We start from the raw sequence: 23,278 nt of genomic DNA, 5'->3' as shown, positions 1-23,278 counted from the left end.
AAGGATCAGGTGCAGTAAGTCAACATGCTCTATCTCTCCCTTCTCCAGTCTGTAAAGGGGATGTCTCAAGATTACAAATAATAGTTTTAATTGCAAAGTGCTTGTACAATTTAGCCCTTTTAAAAATACTGAAGAACAAAAGATTTGAAGTTTTACAGAGTACAGCTCATCACCTTCAGGGTGGCCGGTTACCTAAGCAAGGAACAAGCGGCATTAGCAGGCTCTATACTTTACAGCCAGATCTGAGGCTGTCGATCTGACCAACCTCAGTGCTCTGGGCATATTCCTATATTGCAAAGGCATGGCTGCTTATGCTAGCAGCCTGGGAGAAAGCAAAGTTGAGACCAGCGGAGCAACCATGCCGATGTTCTGTACTGTCAATCTTCAGGTCACTCCTGAAGATTCAGCTTCAGACAACTCCTTCAATCAAATGTGTAAGGGAGCCATTTCAGCTTGTTCAGAAGACCACAACATGAAATTATTTATTACCTTCACACAGTGCAATACAATTGAGATTTCGACTCTGCAAGAAACGAGACTGGAGACATCGAGTCTAATAGAAAGGGATGACAGGAAGAAAATCATTGATAGGATAAAATAGTTTGGAAAGTTTAATAAAAACGTATGTTATTGTTCACCTTTGAAATATATTTTATAATTTATGTATGGCTATAATTTATATACAAAGTAGACTATATACTCTAATACTGAATATAACTACTGTACAGTCATTACCTTACATGGATCTTGAGCTTCAGTTTGTATCATACTCAAAGAAGAATTCAAAGTTCTGCTTGTTGTTACTGAAAACTGATGACAAGCTTATTAACAAAAATATAAAGAAGCTACCATATCACAGATATGGATATTGCAGTGTTGTACCTATATTAGATTACTGTACAGAGCAAAATCTATAGCAGCAAGAATGCTAGACACCTTAATAAGCATTGCTCAGACTTTGAGCTAATGAAGCCTGCACATATGGCATTCATGCTATGGAGGCAATCTATGCATCTTGTGTTGGGCTCATAACAAGCAGGGCCCAGAACATACTCTTTTTATAGGTATGTAAGTCTGCAGAAGATATTAGATTTTTCATAACTTACAAAAAGTAAAAGTTAAGCATAGGAATTTGGAAAATTTCTGTTTATAAAAAATTACCTTATGTGTAAACCAAAATAGTGATCAGAAGTTAACAGAGTAAATTATGTCAGTGCATCTAGTAAGAAAGGTAGATGGTGGATAAATTATTATTAATTACAGAATGATAGACCTAACAACTTGAGAATCTTCTTCATCCACAAAATGTATACAATATGTATACATTGTATGCAGAAATAGCGCTTATCTTGAAATGGTGTTTCCATCATTAGAAAGTAAAGCGCACAAAGTGCAAAACAAGGCAGGTTATTGAAAACGCTCTACGACAAAAGGACATTGACCTGTTTCCCAGTTCCCTAAGTGAGAAGGTACTGGGGTCACAGACCAGTAACCGACGCATAGTGAGACCCATCTTTGCTCTGGACATTTGCATACACTGCTGCTGCTGCCCAAGTATTCCCTGAAGCATAGCGTCTCTGCTTGTTTTTCCCAGAAGGGGTAGTAAGATTGCAGAGAGGAGAGAGATATTCTTAAGGAAAGACACATACATCTAGACCTCTACAAGGGACGGCCATAAGGGAACCACATTCTAAAGAGTCCTCATGACATATTAACATGGAAATGTGTATACACAGTGAATTACAAAAAATAATTATTAAGGTGTATGTTGTCGTTACTGTCTGGACATCCAGACATACATACATTGTATACTTGTACATAGTACCCTGACTAGCTGATTTTATCTTCTGCCATCTACATCAGTATAGCAGTCTGTTTGTTTTCACATCATTGCTAGCTGGTTTCAAGCAGAACTCAACTTCCCTGCAGTCATCCTCAATGGAGCTTGTAATTACTAGGCAGTGCGGAGCTGAGCTGTGTTTGTTGCCTATTGCTAACAGCTCTGCAGTAGAGTTTAGCTCTGCTAGAAACCTAACAGAGCAATGATGTAAAAACATAGGCAGCTATGCTGATGTAGATGGCAGAAGTTAAACTCTATCCTGCAGCTTGTTGATAACCCAGAAAGATGGGGCTAGTCAGGAACACACAGGAGAGGGAAGGATGGGAGTGCAGCACCATGGAGACGCAAGGTGCTGCTGCGAAATGTAATTTTCAGCATTGTAACAATAGGACCACCCATTCAACTATAGGAAGCTGAATGCACTGAGGGGCAGATGGAAAAAAAGCAGAAGAGTACATGAAAGAAACTTCATGTTGTGATTAGTCTGTTTCTAAACAATAATTAGGCATTCACTGTACTTTGTGAAAAACAATACTATTGTAGGAATAACCCTTTAAGTGGATAATTCAGCACTTGTGAATAACATTTTCATATGTTACCTGAGGAATAGTGTTCATTCGATTATATCTTTGCACCAGCTCATCCTTTGATGGCATTCGATGTTGCCCCTTCCCCATACCTGCATAAAATAAGTAAAAATAACTATTTTCTGGAAATGTAACCAAATATACTGGTTAGCGGATGTTACTCCAATAATATAGCAAGCATTATTTTTGTTTTCCTACTAAGTCCCAATTATTTGCTTACCAAAAATTCAATAACTTTTTAGTCAAACACATGCAGTCATAACAAAAACTAAGTATACCTTCTTTGTATTTCATGGTTTTACAAATGGACATAGTAGAAAAAAAATAGATAAATGCAACCTCTGATAAAACACAACACACGACAATTTACATTGTGATTGTTTATTTACCAAAAACTGGGCTAAAATGCAGAAGCAATGTGTGAAAAATTCCGTACACCCCAAGAATTAAGCTTGTAGAGCCACTTTTAGCAACAATGACTTTAAGCAATAATTTTCGTTATGACTTTATCAGTCTCTAATGTTCTAATCAGTCTCTAATGTTCTTTCTTTGCACTCTTTTTCAGGGTGCAGCTGGGCCCATTTGGTTTTGCAAACACAAGTTCCGTGTGCATCTATATGCCAGATAACCGCCCCCTCCATGTATTGGTAGGATGTGAGCAGGTTATTTTGTTGGTATTTTTTGCACCTGTGTTGCCATCCTAATTATATGGGTCCACTGCACCCTGATAGTGCATTGTCTGGAGGCCTGTACGGGTAAACCTTGTTGTTCCCTTGCTGTGTATCATTATTGGAGGATTTTTTTTCCTCTTTCTGTGCTTTGCTGTATCAACAATGACTTTAAGCAATAATTTTCGTTATGACTTTATCAGTCTCTAATGTTCTAGAGGAATTTTATCCCACTCTTCTTTACAACATTACTTATATATGGCCTCACATTTGACTCTAGAATACTTTGGTGTACGGAAGAGTTCTTGGTTGAATCATTGACTGGAAGGTTCTGTGGCTGTAAAACCAGCAAAAATCATCATCCCTCCACCACTGTGTTTGACAGTTGGTATGAGGTGGTTGTGCTAATGACATTGTTTCAGAAATCTTGTAGTTTTTCATTGTCCTAGAAAATTTTTCAAACAAGCAATTCTTGTACTTTCATGTACTTGAACATCTAACATGTTATCTGGAGTCTTTAGCGTTGGAGCTGTAGATCATATTTTTTCATTTTTTTTGCAATGTCTAAGCATTACATGATTCGATCTTGGAGTTACCGTAATTTGCTTGTATATTCGATCTTTGGAAGATTATCAACTATATTGAATGCTGTACACTTGTGAATAATCTTTCTCACTGTAAAATGATGTACTCCTAATTCGGCAGTCTATAGCGCTTACCGAATAAGCTACAGCGGGAACCCGGACACATGTTCGGCGCTGCAGCTGCATGTGTCGGGCTGTGTCACAGTCACAGCACATGAATGGAGAGCCGAACACACAGACTCTCCATGCATGTGCTGTGACTGTCACACAGCTGTGACACATGCAGCTGCGGCGCAGAACAGCTGATCAGCTGGCGCAATCCAGGAAGCCGGGTTCCCTCTGTAGCTTATTGGGTAAGCGCTATAGCTTGCCGAATAAGAGGGAACCCGAACAAATTCGGTCAACTCTACTCCTAATTAATTGGAAATGTCCTTTAAAACCTTCCAAAATTGATGATCCTCAAAATTGCTTCTTTTAGATCCTTGGCATTGAGTAAACACAAGCCTGAATGACCAAAAACCAGTAAAGTGTTAAAAACTTCTGCTTTTACAGACGTGGTCACACATGCTGTGAACAGCTAATCAGGACATTTCATTAGCAGTTGGTTGCTACTCACCCTCTTAATTCAAGGTGTAATTTGTCAAGGTGTAATTTGTCAAATGTTGCTGTTCATGTAAGGTTATATTTATACCCTGATCCTTAAAACCATAGGATTAAAAAAAAAAATCTGTACTTAAGTGTTCTCACGACTGTATGTCTTATGTATTAGGACATACATTTAAACTACTGTGTACATACCTGGTATCCCTTTTTTTCTATTACCTACCTGAGTATCCAAATGAAATACTGGAGATGGGACTAAGGTATATTCCTTTCCCATATGCTGCTCCGTGCAACTGTAAATACATCCCAATGACATGACGGTAATATCTTACACATATTTGAGTTCAGAGTACAGCATGTAACTCATCTACTGACTCATAGGTTGTTAAATATTTGAGGAAATGAAGAAAACAATGATTATTACTAGAATTATTGTAAGGTCCAAAACTCACCGCTGTCACCCAAATACTCCCTCTCATAATATAACTTACACTAGGCCAAGAAGTATAATTGATTACTTGTTTCTACTGGTTAAAGGGATCCTGCCAGGTTGAATAACGTTATTAACCTGAAGATATAGGGTTAATCTGCATATTAATAGCATTATAAAGGTGCCCAGCTGCAGCACTGAAAGTGCAGCACCAGGGAGAAAACTATCTTTATTCCTCCCAGGAGCTGCCGGCTTTCAGTCACTGCATTGAGAACGGCTGCAAGTACGCCTTGGCACTTTTTCAGACATGCTATCACCCTAACACCTTGCTCCTAACCTAGACGTCAAGCATTTGTAGCAGTAGGAGATTTATTGCAAAGGTTATACGTATCTGTGTAAAAGATCTTAAAAGGATTGTGTCATCAGAAAATGACCTATTGTTTAAAGCACCACTCCAGCATATATTTGTTTTTATTTCAGCAGTGGAGTTGTGCCACTAATCTAAGTTCTCTGCCTCTAGTAATAAACTTACCAGTCACCGTCTTCAGCTCTTCCTGGCGCCGCTCCGTTCCCGCACCACCATCTTGTGACCACAACTTCTGAATGACCGGAAGTTAGAGGTAACGATCACAAACTCTCAATGCAAGTCTATGAGGGCCTCGTTCTGACTCTATTAACTCTTCTATTTTTTTAAGCATTCTTAATTTGTAGTATTTTTTCCAGACCTGCCTAAAATTTTTGAACAGTAATAAATATTTTTTTATTTAAAGATAAACTTACTTGCAGTTTGGTGTAGGATGCGTTAACCAGTCCATTCCGCAGAATAGAGTGCCAGTTCTCAATATGAGAGCCGCTGATTGGAAGAAAGACAAAATAGTAAACTGTGGCAATGAACTGACAAGAGGCATCATACATGCAGAGAAGTAACACTAGGAATCTGTGCTAGAGTCCCCATTAGGAAGCTACATTGCAAATTTTGTCATTTTTACTATTTTAACGCAGCATATTGTGCTATATTTTTAAGCTACTACAGTGGATAACCTATCAAAAATCCATCATGTAATAATGGAATAAAATAACAGGCCCGGAATAGCAAGATTCAAAACTCTTACTTCTAGAAGATCTCTTACCATTGAACACTTTACGCTTATATATCAATTGTAGGCATTTAAAGGATATCCTAATGGCTTCCATTGAAAGTGGACCCATACAAACTATGACAAATTAATTTCCAAACAAATCCTAAAGAAATATTGGAATCAGCCTCAATATGTCCAGCCCATCAGTAGCACTGAATGCACACAACTAATGTACCCTATAGTTACAGAGCCAGATCTCCAGTATTCAAGGGTGCACTTGGATGCTTAGGTCACATAAGCACTGTGTAACAAGGTGAATAAATCCCTATAATCAAAATTATACTTTTCATTAATACTATTAAAAGAAAAAGAAAATACATTTGGAAATTCCTATCCAACAAATAGTTATACATATATCTATGTGCTGACCAATTAACATCCAATTAATATGTCACATAGAAAACAGGACAGAAAACAATAAGTACCCAAAGGCAGTGTACCTGAAAAAAAGAAGGCAGAGCATCAAACAATATGGAGCAAAAGTCTGGTCCTGTCCAATATATAGTCAGGTAGATATATAACCTCCAATATTCATAAGTGCTCAAACAACTGCACAATATATGTTGTATGGAGAAATTGTCCATGCAGATAATAAAGTGCATATTGTGCTTAATATAACTAATATATAGGTATATACCAATATCCTTAAACCCATTATTATTGTTATTAATTATTATAGTGCCATCTATTCCATGGCGCTTTACATGTGAAAAAGGGGCATACAAAGACAAGTACAATAAACATGAGCAATGCAAAGCACACACAAGTACAAAAGGAGAGAGGACCCTGCCCACGAGGGCTCACAGTCTACAGGGGATGGGTGAGGATACAGTAGGTGAAGTTCCTTTTCAAAGTTTCCGTGGTAGGTGAAAGTCTGATGTGTTGGGGTAGAGAGTTCCAGAGTATGGGGGAAGCACAGGAGAAGTCTTTTATGCGGTTGTGGGAAGAAGAGATAAGAGGGGAATAGAAACAGAGATCTTGAGAGGATCGAAGGTTGTGTGTAGGTAAATACCGGGAGACCATGTCACAGATGTATGGAGGAGACAGGTTGTGGATGGATTTGCATGTCATAGTTAGGGTTTTGGACTGGAGCCTCTGGACAATAGGATGCCAATGAAGGGCTTGGCAGAGAGGAGAGGCTGAGGAATAAAGGGGAGAAATGTGGATTAGCCGGACAGCAGAGTTTAGGATAGATTGGAGTGGCGCAAGAGTGCTAGAGGGGAGGCCAGAGAGTAGGAGGTTGCAGTAATCGAAGTGGGAGATGATGAGGGAGTGAACGAGCATTTTTGCAGTTCCTTGGTCAAGGAATGTACAGATCCGTGAAATATTTTTGAGTATGAGTCGGCAGGAGGAGGCAAGGGCTTGGATATGTGGTTTAAAAGAGGGCAGAGTCAAGGATCACCCTGAGGCACCAAGCATGCGGGACCGGGGAAAGTGAGCAGCCACTGACGTTGATGGATAGGTCTGGTGGAAGGGTAGAGTGAGCTGGGGGAAAGATGATGAATTCTGTTTTGTCCATGTTCAGTTTTAGAAAGCAAGCAGAAAAGAAAGATGAAATAGCGGACAGACATTGTGGGATTTTGGTCAGTAAGAAGGTGATGTCAGGTCCAGATAGGTAGATCTGTGTGTTATTTGGGTAGAGATGATACTGCAAACCTTGGGATTCTATGAGCTGTCCCATGTCGAAGTTGTAGATGGAGAAGAGTAGGAGTCCTAGAACTGAGCCTTGGGGAACACCAACAGACAGGGGGCGAGGTGCGGAGGTGTTGTGGGAGAGGGAGACATTGAATGTCCAGTCTGTTAGATATGACGAGATCTAGGATAGGGCCAAATCTGTGATGCCAAGAGATGAGAGAATCTGTAACAAGAGAGAATGGTCTACATTGTCAAAGGCAGAAGACAGGTCCAGGAGGAGGAGGACAGATTAGTGTTGTTTGTTCTTGTCGGTTAGTAGGTCATTGGTGACTTTAGTTAGGGCGGTTTCAGTTGAGTGATATGGTCGGAAGCCAGATTGTAACCAGTCAAAGAGGGAGCAGGAGGAGAGGTGTGAAGACAGTTCAAGATGGACATGCTTTTCCAGTAGTTTTGAGGCATAAAGGAGAAGTGATATTGGGAGACAGCTAGACACAGAGGATGGGTCAAGGAAGGGCTTTTTGAGAATAGGTGTGATTGAGGCATGTTTGAAAGAAGAGGGGAAGACACCATTTGTAAGTGAAAGGATGAAGAGATGTGTTAGGGCTGAGATGAAGATTGTGGCAAGGCTAGGGATGAGGTGGGACAGGAACTGGTCAAGCGTGCAAGTGGTGAGATGTGATCTTGACAGAAGGGTGGAGAGTTGATCTTCTGTCACGATGGAGAAGCTGGTTTCTGATAATCAGGGCTGAGCAGTTAAGAGGAGGGGCATTGGAGGCTGCGGGCCAAAGCTTTCTCTGATGTTATTGATCTTCTGCTTAAAGAAAGGCAAAGTCTTTTGCAGAAATGAGAGGAGAGGGAGGTGGTGCTGGGGGACCGCATAGAGAATTGAAAGTGTTGAAAAGCTGTTTAGGTTTGTGAGACAGGGCGGATATGAGAGATGAGAAGTTTGTTTTGCGACAGTGAATGTGGACTTGAAGCTGGCGAGGGACTGCTTGTATGCAAAAAAGTGCTCGGCAGAACGGGATCTCTTCCATCTCCAATCAGCAATCCTAGAAGCCTGTCTCAGTTCTTGGTCAGGCTGGTCATCCAGGGTTGCCTGTTGATTGTATGAGTTTTGCTGTGTGTGAGGGGGGCGGCTGAATCAAGTGTTGCTGTTATTGTGGTGTTATATAAAGTGGCATCCTCTGTGTCATGTAAGGAAGCTATGTCTGTAAGAGGGAGAAGGGACTCAGAGAGTGAGTGTAAATTGAGGTGTTTGAGATTTCTGCGAGAGTGAGTGAGTTTGTGGAGTGGGGATTGCGCACTAGGAGAGGAGAGGGAAGAGAATGCCAGTAGGTTGGGTCAGATAAGGGGAGGGGTGAGTTAGTGAGATTAATAAGGGAACAGAGGCGGGTGAAGATAAGGTCCAATGTGTGGCCATCTTTGTGGGTGCCTGCGGAGGATCATTGAGTGAGGCCAAACGAGGCAGTCAGTGATAAAAGTTTAGAGGCAGCTGAGGTGGAAGTGTCAATGGGGATGTTGAAGTCACCCATGATGATAGTGGGGATGTCAGCAGAAAGGAAGTGAAGTAGCCAGCTGGTGAATTCGTCGAGGAAGGTAGAGATGGCTAGTTCTGACAGCCAGATGGAGGTTTGAGGGGGAGTAGATGAGGACGGAGTGAACCTCAAACGAGGGAAGAGTAGCGGAGGGTGGGAGTGGAATTTGGGCAAAGGAGCAGGTATTGGACAGGAGCAAGCCAACTCCTCCACCATGTTTATTGCTGGGGCGAGGAGTGTGAGAGAGATGGAATCTGCCATAAGAAAGTGCAGCTGGAGAGGCTGAGTCAGAGGGGGTGAGCCAGGTTTCAGTGATGCCAAGCAAGGAGAGTTTGAGTGTGATAAAGAGGTCATGGATATAGGACAGTTTGTTGCAGACAGAGCGTGCGTTCCATAGTGCTCCATGTAGGGGGACCAGGGAAGTGGGGACAGGATGAATGGGTATGAGGTTATCATGGTTGCGAAAACTTGTAGAGGATCGTGGCAGAGTGTTAGAAATGAGTGTGGGGATGTGTTGAGGAGGGACAGGATTTGGGGATACGTCGCCAGCAATGAGGAGTAGCAAATAGAGCGTTAGAAGATGGGAGCAGGATAGGACATGATGCGATCGTGTGTGTCTGGAGAAAAAGGATTAAATGTGGAGGAACAGTTCTGAGGAGGAGGTGAGATGGCTGGGGAGGATGGAAGGAGAAATGACTAGTTCCTTACTAGGTGGAGGGATTACAGGAGATAGGAAAAAGTGAAGTAGTATGGGGTGAAAGTGAAAAGAAACTGAAACATTGTAGTGGTTTTCTATTCCATTACCTTACAGTCAATTCCAGTCCAATTCGAGTCTAATTCAAAATATTGTACTTAAAAAGATGTACTTTGAAAGATGCATAGATTAGACTAACATCTGGATCAGACTTAAGGGTCTGAATATATCTTTAGCTAAGGGCAATCATGTGTGAGTGGAGAGGTGGGTGGGAATGGTCAGACCAGATGCAGAGTTTAGACAAAGGTTATAAAAGAGAGGGAGGGATTGGAGTGATCACTCAAAGATATGCTAGAATACTAAATCAAGAGGCATGAAACAGATCATGGCAAAAGAAATGATAGGTAAAAAAGAGCATACCAGAGAGAGATTGTATGTACTTCACACAGACAGTCATATGCCAGAGAAAGTTGTGTACATTGAAAGCATACCAGAGAGAGATTGTATGTACTTCAAACAGTCAGATGCCAGAGAAAGTTGTATACATTATTATATAACTAGCTGAAGAGCCCGCCGCTGCCCAGGCATAGTAACTAACTACGGTTAGTTATAACAAATTATAATGATTGTATCTATATATATAAATAAAGCTGAGTGTACAGCCCCGCCCACTCCGCATAGCCACATTCACTATAATATCCCACATTATCCCGTCAGCCAGAGATACCTGACTTCTACCCCTAATATACCAAATCATCCCGTCAGCCAGAGATACCGACTTCTACCCCTAATATACCACATCGTCCCGTCAGCCAGAGCCACCGGACTACTACCCCTAATATCCCACATCATCCCGTCACAGCCGCCGGACTACCACCCCTAATATCCCACATCATCCCATCAGCCAGAGCCACCGGACAACTACCACTAATATCCCACATCATCCCGTCACAGCTGCTGGACTACTACCCCTAATATCCCACATCATCCCGCCAGCCAGAGCCACCAGACTACTCCCCCTAATATCCCACATCATCCCATCACCCAGAGCCACTGGACTACTACACCTAATATCCCACATCATCCCATCAGCCTGGGGTCAGAACCAGAGCGCTGAGTGGAACGGTCCTAACTTCCATACCAGGGATCCCTTTAAGAGAGGCCTGGGGTCAGAACCAGAGCGCTGAGTGGATTTGCCCTGACTTGCATACCAATGATCCTTTTAATAGAAGCCTAGGGTGAGAATCAGAGAGCCTAGGGTGAGAATCATAGAATCATAGAATCGTAGAGTTGGAAGGGACCTCCTGGGCCATCTGGTCCAACCCCCTGCTCAAAGCAGGATTCGCTAAATCATCCCGGTCAGATGTCTGTCCAGCCTCTGTTTGAAGACTTCCATTGAAGGAGAACTCACCACTTCTCGTGGCAGCCTGTTCCACTCATTGATCACTCTAACTGTCAAAAAGTTTTTTCTAATATCTAATCTGTGTCTCCTCCCATTCAGTTTCATCCCATTGCTTCTAGTCTTTCCTTGTGCAAATGAGAATAAAGTTGATCCTTCTACAATGTGACAGCCCTTTAGATATTTGTAGACAGCTATTAAGTCTCCTCTCAGTCTTCTCTTTTGCAAACTAAACATTCCCAAATCCTGCAACCTTTCCTCATAAGACAGGGTTTGCAGACCGGTCACCATTCTGGTCGCTCTTTTCTGAACTTGCTCCAGTTTGTTGATGTCTTTTTTAAAATGTGGTGCCCATAACTGGACACAATATTCCAGATGAGGTCTGACCAAAGAGGAGTAGAGGGAAATAATGACTTCACGTGATCTAGACTGTATGCTTCTGTTAATACATCCTAGAATTGCATTTGCCTTTTTTGCTGCTGCATCACACTGTTGACTCATATTCAGTCTGTGAATCAGAGCGCTGAGGGATTTACCCTAACTTCCATACAGGAGATCCCTTTAAGAGAGGCCTGGGGTCAGTATCAAAGCACTGGATGTATTTGCCGTGACTTCCATACCGGAGATCCCTTTAAGAAAGGCCTGGGGTCAAAACCAAAGCTGTTTCCTAGGTTCCCCCCCCTTTTTTTTTTTTTTTTTGGAGTATGTGATTTCGGATGGTGACTCAGATGAACTGATCCTCTGCAGCAGAGGTGACTCTTGGTCCTTTCCTGGGGCGGTCCTCATGTGAGCCAGTTTCTTTGTAGCGCTTGATGGTTTTTGCCACTGCACTTGTGGACACTTTTAAAATTTTCCCAATTTTTCGGACTGACTGACCTTCATTTCTTAAAGTAATGATGACCCCTCGTTTTTTTTTACTTAGCAGCCTTTTTCTTGCCATAATACAAATTCTAACAGTCTATTCAGTAGGACTATATCATCTGTGGATCCACCAGACTTCTGCACAACACAACTGATGGTCCAAACCCCATTTATAAGGCAAGGAATCCCACTTATTAAACCTGACAGGGCACACCTGTGAAAAGAAGACCACTTCCGGTGACTACCTCTTGAAGCTCATCAACAGAATGCCAAGAGTGTGCAAAGCAGTAATCAAAGCAAAAGGTGGCTACTTTGAAGAACCTAGAATATAAGACATATTTTCAGTTGTTTCTCACTTTTTTGTTAATGATATAATTCCACATGTGTTAATTCATAGTTTTGATGCCTTCAGAGTGAATTTACCATTTTCATAGTCATGAAAATAAAGAAAACTCTTTGAATGAGAAGGTGTGTCCAAACTTTTGGTCTGTACAAATATTTGTTCGATTGGAATTATCAAGTTTATTTCCTTTTTCTTTTAATAGTATTTTCTTTTAATAGTATTAATAAAGGAATCATTTTTAATAATAATGATTTTAATAATAATGATTTATTCACCTTGTTAGAAATTCACTGTATCCCTTACATTGATTAATATACTGTATGTCTACATAAGCACTTGCACTGCATTGTATTCCGTTCAATGTAACGTTGCATGTAAAAACAAGCATGGAGGATATTATGAAAATATAATAAAATACATTGGTACGTGACCTTAAATTTAAAAAATGTACAATTCTACAAAAAGGATAGAAAAATGGGGAATCCAAGATAACTTTTCATTATTTCCACATCTCTACTCCTTCTACTGTTTGAGCATATAAAAATCCGGTGTAAATAAACCTCAATATAAAAGTATATGATAATATATCTTTATTGAAGCATGATTGCGTAACATATAAAAACAATGATTTAAAAGTTACAAAAAATACCAAAGTTAGCCAGGAGATGGCGCCACAGACAAATAGCAAGTAGATCTGTATAGACTGAAGGTAAAACCATAGTGCACAAAAAAATTATATATATATATACATATATATACACTGTATATAATTTTATTGTGCACTGTGGTTTTACCTTCAGTTTATACAGATCTACTTGCTAATCTCATAGCTAACTTTGGTATTTTTTGTAACTTTTACATCATTGTTTTTATATGTTACGCAATCATGCTTCAATAAAGATATATTATCATATACTTTTTTATTCAGGTTTATTTACACCTGATTTTTATATGCTCAAGTTTATTGTGGTGTAGAACCATATTTCGTCCTGTATTTTATTTTTATTATTTTTTTCTCAATTCTTTAACATTTTTTATGTTTCATTATTTCACATTTGTTGCTTTTCTTTTTGCTCCTTCTACTGTTTGTTAGATCCATCCCTTAAGTTATTCCCATCCCTTTTATTTCTTACTGAAAGGCGAATGTGCTTCCGTAGAGTTTCTTGGCAGTTCGGAATCGAGCTTCCTTGGCTGGGGGGCTACTGAGCAGCAAAAACTGATGTGAGGTGTGCATAAACTTCAGCTGCTGCCACAGGATTATGGAAGAGAGAACCCAGGTGAACAGACAGAAACAAAGAGGCAGGTGTAAGTTGTGGGTACAAATATAGGAGAGAAATACACATGATCGCAGGTCACACACATGCAATAGATGTTGGCCAACTGATTGATATCCTACAAATGTGATCCGACTCCATCCATGCTCAGCTGATCTAAATATTTATTGGAAAATAATGGGGGTAGTAAGCTCCTGCCAGACCCCTCTGACATAAGTGTACAGAGTGTGGAAACAAAGGATCAGGCATATTCAAGTCTAACATGCCTGATCCTTTTTTTCTCTCAGCATATGTCAACAGGGGACAATTAAGGAGCTGTCAATTGCCAACATACTGTATGTATGAGCACATGTAAGGCACTTTTTAGTGACTTTCCTTAAGTTCAGGTCTACATTTTCTAATTTTGGATCTGATCAGCTAAAATAAGTTTTTAGATTTCTGATGGTTTAAAAAAACAAACAATTGACAGAAGCTATGGTAAGATACAATTATACCACACTTCTATCATCAAGACATTAGCTCACAATACCACTTCGTATAGACTGCACATTGTGGTCAAGCACTTACCCTGCTCAGGGGCAATTTTACAATGTGGGACCTATTACTGGAGATTATCCTGAAATAAGATAAAATAACTGTCTTGGAGCAATACAGTCAAAATAAATGGTGTTAACAAGCTGTTACACAGGCGTGAAATGAACATGTATAACATTGCTATCTAAAACCTATGATCTCTGTTGTCACTGATCTGCTCTCTATCGATCTCTGGGTGAGGGGTATTTATGACTTCCACCATGCTCTGACTGGGGGTTGAAGTTCTGAAACCACTAGTGAGCTACAGGTTGCAGACTACTGCTACAGATATTTATAGGCAACCGCATAGATGATAAATGTACTTGTTTAATGAAGACAACATAAAAATATGGCATTACCATTGAAGGAGGGGATGGGCTAATGGATCAAGGCGATCCATCTGTTTTTTGATTTCCAAGTATGATCCCTAGAAAAAAATACATCTTAATAAATGCAATGCATTTTAGGACTTGTTTTCCTTGAACACCCAAAATATCCCTTTCTATGTTACCTGTGTCATCTCCCGAATTGACATGACACTGTCTAAGGCTTTCTGGAGACGTTCGTAGTTCTTCTTCTACAGTGAACATAGACATGATACAGTCAATTCATTGCCATTCATGTTGAAGTGCCAATATATAATGTTACTTATGCCCCCGGAATAATGATAGCATGCAAATAAGGGAATACATTGCTGCTCTAATAGACTGTAAAAACGTACAAAACAAGAAGGCCTATGTTAGGGTCGGCGGAACGCACCAGATATAAATAATAGGAGGCGCGTTCGCCGCCCGGGGTCCACCGTGCGGTAGGTGACAAGACCGCTGCTGGACAATGGCAGATACGCTAGGAGTGCGATACAGCGCTCGGGTTAACGTCACCCGAGAGCCTGAGGGCGGACTCTGTTGAGTCACAGAGACGCCTGAATATACAATAGACGTGAAGGCTGAACCTGTTAGCTGCACAGGTCAGCCGACGTGTGGCGTCGCAGCCGCGAACACCAAAAGCTGCTGCTACTGCAGCGCGGCCGTAACTGAAGCCGCTAAGCGACGGTGCCGGAGGAGCCGGGCGCCGACGGACGCTAGTGTAGGTGAGGAAGGCTCAGTGGCGTGTAGCTTGCCACAATCTGGAGCTGACTAACCCAACATACTGTCACCATTCGTAATATCCAAGGGAAGGGGTTTCATAATAAGTCAGTCACCAGTCCATGCATCCATCACCATACACACACAGCATAATATGCTACACTAGCGCATGGCCGAGCCGCCATGCGGGCTTTTTATAGCCATGCGCTTCCGGGACCTTCCAGTACTATAGGAAGGACCAATCAGATCCGACATAGGACCTGCACATGTGACCCCTGCTCTCCACTGAGAGGACAAGTTGCGGGCATGCCCAGTAGCACGGCACGAGGACTTAGCCTCAGGAGCAGTTCCCTGCAAAGCAGGTTGCGCTACCATTGCTGCACCAGAGGTGGCAGCAACATCCAGGCTCACAGAACGAGTCTGCGGGGAATGCCTGGTTCGCCGAGATTGCAGAGCAGGAGTCCGAGCGGTCGGAGGAGAATGGTAGACCGCAGGATGCCTGGCTCTGGATTCCTGCTGTGCATTGCCAGGAATCCGACGCCTAACACTATTCGTATAAACATAGTAATATACCTTACTATGGAACATCCTGTAGCAGCAAAAAAATAGGTTTGAAAATTATTTCTAATTCATTACGCTTGCTTATACCATATTGATCATTAAGCTATATGAATATTAGCCATTGATGTGGTGTAGTGGTGTCACAAGTGTGTTACGTCCTCCTGGGAGATCTGGGGTTAGAAGATCACTACGTATTGTGAATCGCATACCTTCCATTTAGCCTGTGTTTGTGTCCCATATTAAATGGATTTGGTTTCTTTTGGTGCTTAAGAGGTTAACAACCCTTTCAATGCTGGTCAGAAACTTACAGCTCAATTTTCAGCTGCTTCTGATCTGATCATTACCTCTCCCTATAAATCCTGGTAGGACCCTCTCTGTCTTGCCACTGAAAGCTTTGTTTCCTAGCTCCTTTGAGACATTGAGCTGATTTGGAGATTGTTGTTGCTACTGGAGATTGTTGCGCACTGTTTTTGGATGTGTGCTTTCTTTCCTCATTGTCCTATTCCCATTTGGATGGTACATTCCTACCCTTCCCTATATACTTCTCTACCTTTGGTGAGTGTTTCTTTGTTTGCTGCTTTCTGTTATCCCTATTTTGTCTTTGTGTCTTGTTTTCCTTATATTTCTGTCCCAGGCCTATTTGTGTGGAGAAGGGACAGATCAGGGTTAACAGGAGCACAGTAAGGTCAGAGACTCATGCCTCTCTACCTTCAAGAGTACCCCTGGGACAGGGATAGTTAGGGTCCCAGTTCAAGGGACAGTTTGAGGCTCCTCTTCCTTAGGGCCCCATCACACATAGCGACTCACCAGTGATCCCGACAACGATATCAACATGTCAGGTCGCTGGTGAGTCGCTACATGATCACTGGTGAGCTGTCAAACAGACAGCTTCACCAGCGATCAGCACAGCGACGCCGAGCGCGCGGCGTCACTGTGTACGTTAGTTACCAGTGCACTGCTGCAGGGAGCTGGTAACTAAGGTACACATCGGGTTTCTAAGGGGCGTGCGTCACTTCGAAACCCGATGTGTACCTGGTTACCAGATCCCTGCATCAGTGTGCTGGTAACTAAGGTACACATCGGGTTTCTAGGCACAGCGCGCCCCCCTTAGAAACCCGATGTGTACCTTAGTTACCAGCTCCTGCTCGCTGGTCGCTGGTCTCCCGCCTATCACACGCAGCAATGCGTGCTGACCAGCGGGAGACCAGCGACCCCAAAAATGTCCAGGGCTTTCCATCAACGATCAGCGACAGGCAGGGGGGCCGGTCGCTGATAGCTGTCACACACAGCGATCTCGCTGGTGAGATCGCTGTGGCGTCACAAAAGTAGTGACTCAGCAGCGATCTCGCTAGCGAGATTGCTGTGTGTGACGGGGGCTTTACCAAAGACCGTCACAGTGTGACATGCAGCCTTTTGAGATGTATAGCTTTCTGAAGTTCCATGATGTACTGGGTGTATTATCTATTGAGCATGGAACTTTATGATGCAAAGACTTCTTATATCTGTGCTTTTTGTGGAACATTTGATATCAGTGTATTCGGTAGCGTTAATGTTGAATGTGAGGTATCGAGCTATGCAATGAATCAGTCAGTATACAAGTTAGATGTTGCACATGTACTGGTTTCATTGGAAGTATATACTGTGTATATACAGTACGGTACACCTACTGTATAGTAGTACAGTGAATTTTCAGGTGATCGGATGTTGGAATCATACAAAGTTTAGTTTCTTTAAATGATTTTAATTTAAACAGGATAAGGTCAATTTGTAGTTGAAGGTTGAATCCAGAATGACTAGGTCAGGAACTCTGACATTAACCAGCACAGTTGTCACTACAATCATGTCTGAAGGCCTGATGTAGCTGTAATCCACCTGCTGCAGTGCAGTCTTCCCAGAGTAAAAGGTCAGAAGCTCTCAGACTGGAATTAGGTTCCTGTGGTTATTTACATTCCCGGCCATTTGTACATTCATGGTCCTTGAGGACACTACTGAACTCTTGCATTCTGAATGGCCTAGCAAAACCTCCAAGTAACCTATTAAGCTTGTATCTAGTCTGTATATGGAAACAGTACTATTTTATTTCCTAAATATTCTGTTTACAAGACTATATGATCCTATTCCATTAGTTAAAGTCAAATGCATCACTTATTTTCAAGCTTTTTTCAGAAAAAGATATAGAAAGCTTTGGACCTATCCTATTTATATAAGGGCAGGTACAGACGACAGTATTATCGGTCTGAGTACGGTCCGACAAAAGATTGGATCACACCCAGACTAATGTTCATGTACAGGGCTGTTTACATGACCCATTCAAGTTTGATCCGATATTAGGATCATACTCACATATTGTACCATGCAAGTGAATGAGTGTGTTGAAAACATCGGGCTGCACTCGGATGACATCTGAGTGCAATCCGATTTCCTCACACTGACACAATGGAGAAGATGGAGAAATCTGTAAAAGATGAATAAAATCGGATTACACTATGCTGACTCTCTGACCAAACTTTGATCAGAGTTTCATCAGAATGTCATGTGCATCATCGACCTGATTCTCTCGGATGCACCTACCCTAATACCTACAAAGGCATTGTTTGAGGGTGTGACCTTTAAAAAGATATAGATTGTCCCAATTTAGCAACTTATCAGCTATCCACAGAGTAGATGATACCTTGCTGATCATTAGGTGCTCCATCTCTGCAATCATCATTGATCTCAGGAAAATGCTGTGCTATAATACTAAAGATAGTCGAATGTTATAGTCGGTAATAATTCACAGCCCCATATACAATAAATGGAATTGAGGTACTCATACGTAGCCATCGCTCCATTTACAAGGGGCACTTTCAAAACCTTTCCTTTGGATCAGTGAGACTCCCACCTGTGAGACACTGGGAGCAGTAAAGTGTCACCTATGCTGTTGGTAGATGATAAGATTGCTAAATTGAAGCTACTCCTTTAATCTTAAGGTACTGACACATTTAGCGATGCACCAGCGATATGACGCGGTCAGGATCGCTGGTACATCGCTACGGCCGGGGTCACACTGGCGAGGAATACGGGAGAGTGAGAGGCGCTAAAAGCACGCATTAGACACGGACCAATGATTCTCTATGGGGTCACTCGCACCGGGCGTATATTTCTCCTCCGTATCCTACGCTGCGTGCCACTCGCAGCATGCTGCGATTGTCAGCGTACTACGCCCGTAGTACGCCAATGCAAGTCTATGGGTGCGCAAAAAATACGGATTACACACGGAATACACGTGTGACCTGCGAGCAATACGCAGGTCTTTTGGCTGGTGAACAGGAAATGGGCCAATTCATCATCAGGAAGCCTAGACATGCAAATGAGCTCAAAAAGTGCTCCAGACATCCAGGAAGTATGCCTCCACGGAGTACAGCAGCAGCATGGCGTCCACATATATTAATGTAGAGATGCTAATTGTGCTGGTGCAGGAGCGTCCAGAAATATGGGACCCACGCGACGCAAACTATGCGAACCGCACAAGAAAGGAGGCGTCATGGAGGCGCATCTGTCGCCAGATGTACCATGACTTTGGTGACAGACCACGTGATGAGCAGCATAAAATTCGTAAGTGCAACCATAAAAATATAATTAACGTTAGCGCGCGCTATAAAATGAATCTACAATCAGCACCCCCCTTCCTGTGCATGTACTTTTATTAGCCTCATGAGGCCGTTACATTTGGATGTGACACGTGGCTTCACACAGCCATAATTAGGGGTTAGGCCACAAGCTCCTCATCCTCCTAGCCACTAAAATTAGTTTCAGTGTAGCTAATGAGACCCTGTGTATTGGCCCAATTACATATGCCACCATGGGTAGAACGCACACCCCAGAAGGCCCCATGCCTAGACTACTGGTAGAAAATGTGACCTCTCAAATATGTGCTTTTGACAATCTTTCCTGTCACATTGCAGTGGAAGATGTGATGAAATGGTGGAGAAGCATCCGGGACCAGTACCGCCGGGAACGCCAGCAGCGGTCCAGGAGTGGGGATGCTGGCCACGTCAAGCGCAAATATATCTACTATGACCGGCTGAACTTCCTCGCCCCAATTCTGGCTCTGAGACCGTAAGTACATACCTCACACCACATGACACAAAAACATTACACAAATACTTTACAGGGACAAAAATATTGATGTATTTTTGCCTCTGTTCTATTTCATAACAGAACTCAATCCAACCTTACGGATCGAGGAACGGCCTCAGAGGCAGAGCCCATTATAGATCCTGTAGGGGATGAGGTGGCTGGCCCATCTTCTCCCCCTACAAGAAGGATGGCTGAAGAGGAGGCATCACCAGAACACACAATGGCTGCCCTACACAACACACCACCAGGACGGTCTGCAGCTGCAACCTCACCCATCCTGGAAGAGATGGGCAACTTGAGCAGCAGCCCAACTGCCCAGATCAGGCCCTCCCCACAGGCTGCTCTAGCATCACGGCGAATAAGAAGAAGGCGCCAGGTCACCATTCAAGAGAGCAGGACCAATGTGGACACTGGGGTGCTGAATTACTTGTCCAGAGTCACTACAGATGATGGTGAGGAGGCCAATGCACGTAGCCTCACCCTTTATCTCCGTGCCCTTACCCGTGAGGTCAGGCTCCGTATTAGGGGGTGTATTCAGATCCTGCTTGATGCAAGCACCCCCCCAATACCCCATATGAGGTGTTTGAATTTCTGGAGAGGTGGCAGCTCTCACCAAGAAATTTAATGCGCATGAGACCATCCACACAGATGCTTGCTCAAGCAGGGTCTGAACAGCCCCTAATACGTGGGCCAACACCTCAACCCCTTCCTCCCCCTACCCATCCTTCTATTCCGCAGCCCCAAATGTCTTCATCAAGCCAACCCCACCAATATGGCCACTTGTACCCACCCAGTGTTGGAGGCTGGTCCCAACCTGGTTGGGGACGATCTGGCTATCTTGGTGGGTATGAGCCACGGGCCTACCAGAGCCAACAAGAAGCCCCTCACCATCATCATTACTCTGGCCAGTATCACCAACAGGCCCAGGAGGCTGGACAACAACAGCATCATGGGCAACAGTATGGCCCCACACAGGGCGATGTTGGCCACAATGTCCAGCAGCACCCACAGGCTGTTCCCCTTCCCCTACATATGAGGATTTATGAATCAAAAATTTGGAGATGTCCAGTTACATGTAACTGGTGCTTCTAATCTAGACAAAAAAACAGGTGTTCTCCTTCACCAACATTTAGAACATAATTTAACACTCACATTTTTAAACAATGTTTTCCAAACATATGAAACAATCCATCATGACAGGCAACGCTACCTCACGCCTTTCACACAGATATTACAGGTGTGTATAAAAGAGAATATTTAAATGCGCTATACTGTTACCTGAAAGGATGAAAATACACTAATCACTTGCTAACGCATAGGAAAGGTGTGCTTGCCTTTAGTTAAGTAGTCAACTTTGTTATTAGCATTCTCTAGTAAACCAATTTGAGGCGACCAGCATTCACAATATCACGCTCTCTCTATGTCTTAACAAGTGAGTTTTGTATTTTCATCCTTTCCAGTATAGCATGCTTAAATATTGTCTGTTCTACAGACAGGTAATATCTGTGTGAAAGATGTGAGGTAGTCTTGCCTGTCATGGTGGAATTTTTCTATGATTGGAAAACATTATGAGGAAATGTGAGTGTTATCTTATTGACTTTATTTAGGTGATGGAGCTCACCCTTTGTTGCCTAGTCAAGGTTAATGTAGGCATGCAGCAATGTTGTTATTGCATAATGTTTGTTGCAGTTTTTTTCTGTAATGTTAATGTTACACCAAGTTAAAGAAGGCACAAAGGGTCATTTTGGCCATTGCCAAATTTGTGTTATGGCAAAATTATGTTTGCCTTTAAGCAAAACAAAAAAAAAAAAGGCAAAACTAAAAATTTGTCTACTCTAGTTAACGTCTCTGTGTGATTTCTCACTATCCCTCACAACATACTAACAGACACCAACCAATGCAAAGAAACACTCATAGAATCATAAAAAGGCTTGAGTAATATATATTTAGACACACTTTGAAAAAAAAAAATTATAACATAGACACAGCATTCTCTTGCCAAGAAGTTGCCCCCTCAGGTGAGATAAAGTAATTCGTGAATATATCACGCACTTTGAGGCCAGAGAGCGGTCTACGTTGAGGGATGATAGGTGGTCTCACCCTGCGCACATTGTCCGGCCTACGCACAACACCATCAGAGGAGGAACAATCATGTATCCTGGTGAAGTTATGCAGAACAACACAGGCTTTGACAACTTCATTCACATTTTGCTCACTCAACTGAATGGCAGACTGGAGTACCCGCCATTTGGCACAAAGAATCCCAAAGGAACACTCCACCAGTCGCCTAGCACGTGATAGGCGCAAGTGAAAAATTCTGCACCTGTGGTCAAGGTTGCGCCGGGGATATGGCCTCATGACATTACGTGATAACTGAAAGGCCTCATCTGCCACAAGGACATAAGGGACTGATTGTTCGGGGGAGCCTGGTAGCTGGCGTGGTGGTGGTAGATCCAACTGGTTGGTGCATAGCCGCCGACCCATTATGGAAGTATTGAAGACTCTAGAGTCTCCCGTCCTTCCATAGGCCCCAATGTCAACAATTATAAACTTGTATTGAGGGTCTACCAGAGCCAACAATACAACAGAAAAGTATTGCTTATAATTGAAGAATTGGGAGCCTGAGTTCGGCGGCTTATGCACCCTGATATGTTTGCCATCCAGGGCCCCAATACAATTTGGAAACTGGCAGTCCTCCTCAAAGTCCCTTGAAATCCTTAACCAGTCTTCCATCCTGGGCTCGGGTAGGACCACCTGATGGAGTCTTGTCCAGATTTCTGCACATGTAGACCTCACTATGCCTGAAATGGTTGACTTTCCAATGAGAAACTCATGGTGGAGGGCGGCATAAGACAGGCCAGTGGACAGGAAGCTGTAGAACAACAAAAATAGTACAGGTTAGAATGGCTAAAGTAAAAAAAAATCAGTTACATGCCGACCAAACTTGGTAGGAAATGAGAGAGAACAACACACACATATTTGGTGGCACAATGACTAAGTGATATGCAGTACATATTAGATGTAACATTCTGCTGTGTCAGGTGAAACATATTTTGAGTAAGATGAGGGTATTAAACTTTGTCCAAGAAGGCCAAAAAACATAAATTAACACACACATTATGAACATAGAGAATGTGGTCGTGGAGTACATACCGTATTGTGAGTAGAAGTCGCTCCTCTGCAGATATGGCTTTGCGCATCCTAGTGTCCTGAAAGGTGATCCCAGGGCGCACTGTCTCCAAGAGGCGATCAAATGTGGAAATGCTCATTCGACAGTACTGGTAAAATTTGTCCGGATGCTCCCGCAGAGACGAATAGAGGCGGTGAAAATGACCTCTTGTGAGTCGT

At 42.6% G+C, this 23,278-nt stretch overlaps 1 protein-coding gene across 4 annotated transcripts in view; it reads right to left on the bottom strand.

Annotated features, from left to right (window-relative positions):
* The window catches only part of PARP6 (poly(ADP-ribose) polymerase family member 6), a 131,751-nt gene that overhangs the window by 23,831 nt on the left and 84,642 nt on the right, over positions 1-23,278 (bottom strand). The window contains exons 14-22 of one of the 4 annotated variants that reach the window (XM_073579439.1): positions 14,677-14,742; positions 14,525-14,592; positions 14,160-14,208; positions 13,452-13,564; positions 5,493-5,565; positions 4,506-4,575; positions 2,440-2,519; positions 736-810; positions 490-553 (exon numbers count right to left, since the gene is read on the bottom strand). In XM_073579439.1, the coding sequence (XP_073435540.1) occupies positions 490-553; positions 736-810; positions 2,440-2,519; positions 4,506-4,575; positions 5,493-5,565; positions 13,452-13,564; positions 14,160-14,208; positions 14,525-14,592; positions 14,677-14,742 (658 nt within the window). The remainder of the gene's footprint in view (positions 1-489; positions 554-735; positions 811-2,439; positions 2,520-4,505; positions 4,576-5,492; positions 5,566-13,451; positions 13,565-14,159; positions 14,209-14,524; positions 14,593-14,676; positions 14,743-23,278) is intronic. The other 3 variants (XM_073579440.1, XM_073579441.1, XM_073579442.1) reach the window with 3 other exon arrangements.

This window comes from Dendrobates tinctorius, unplaced genomic scaffold (assembly GCF_039654945.1).
Source record: "Dendrobates tinctorius isolate UK_male_01 unplaced genomic scaffold, ASM3965494v1 ptg000062l, whole genome shotgun sequence".
Taxonomy (NCBI): domain Eukaryota; kingdom Metazoa; phylum Chordata; class Amphibia; order Anura; family Dendrobatidae; genus Dendrobates; species Dendrobates tinctorius.
Note: the sequence above shows the minus strand (reverse complement) of the source record. Positions and strands in the feature narration are given on the sequence as shown.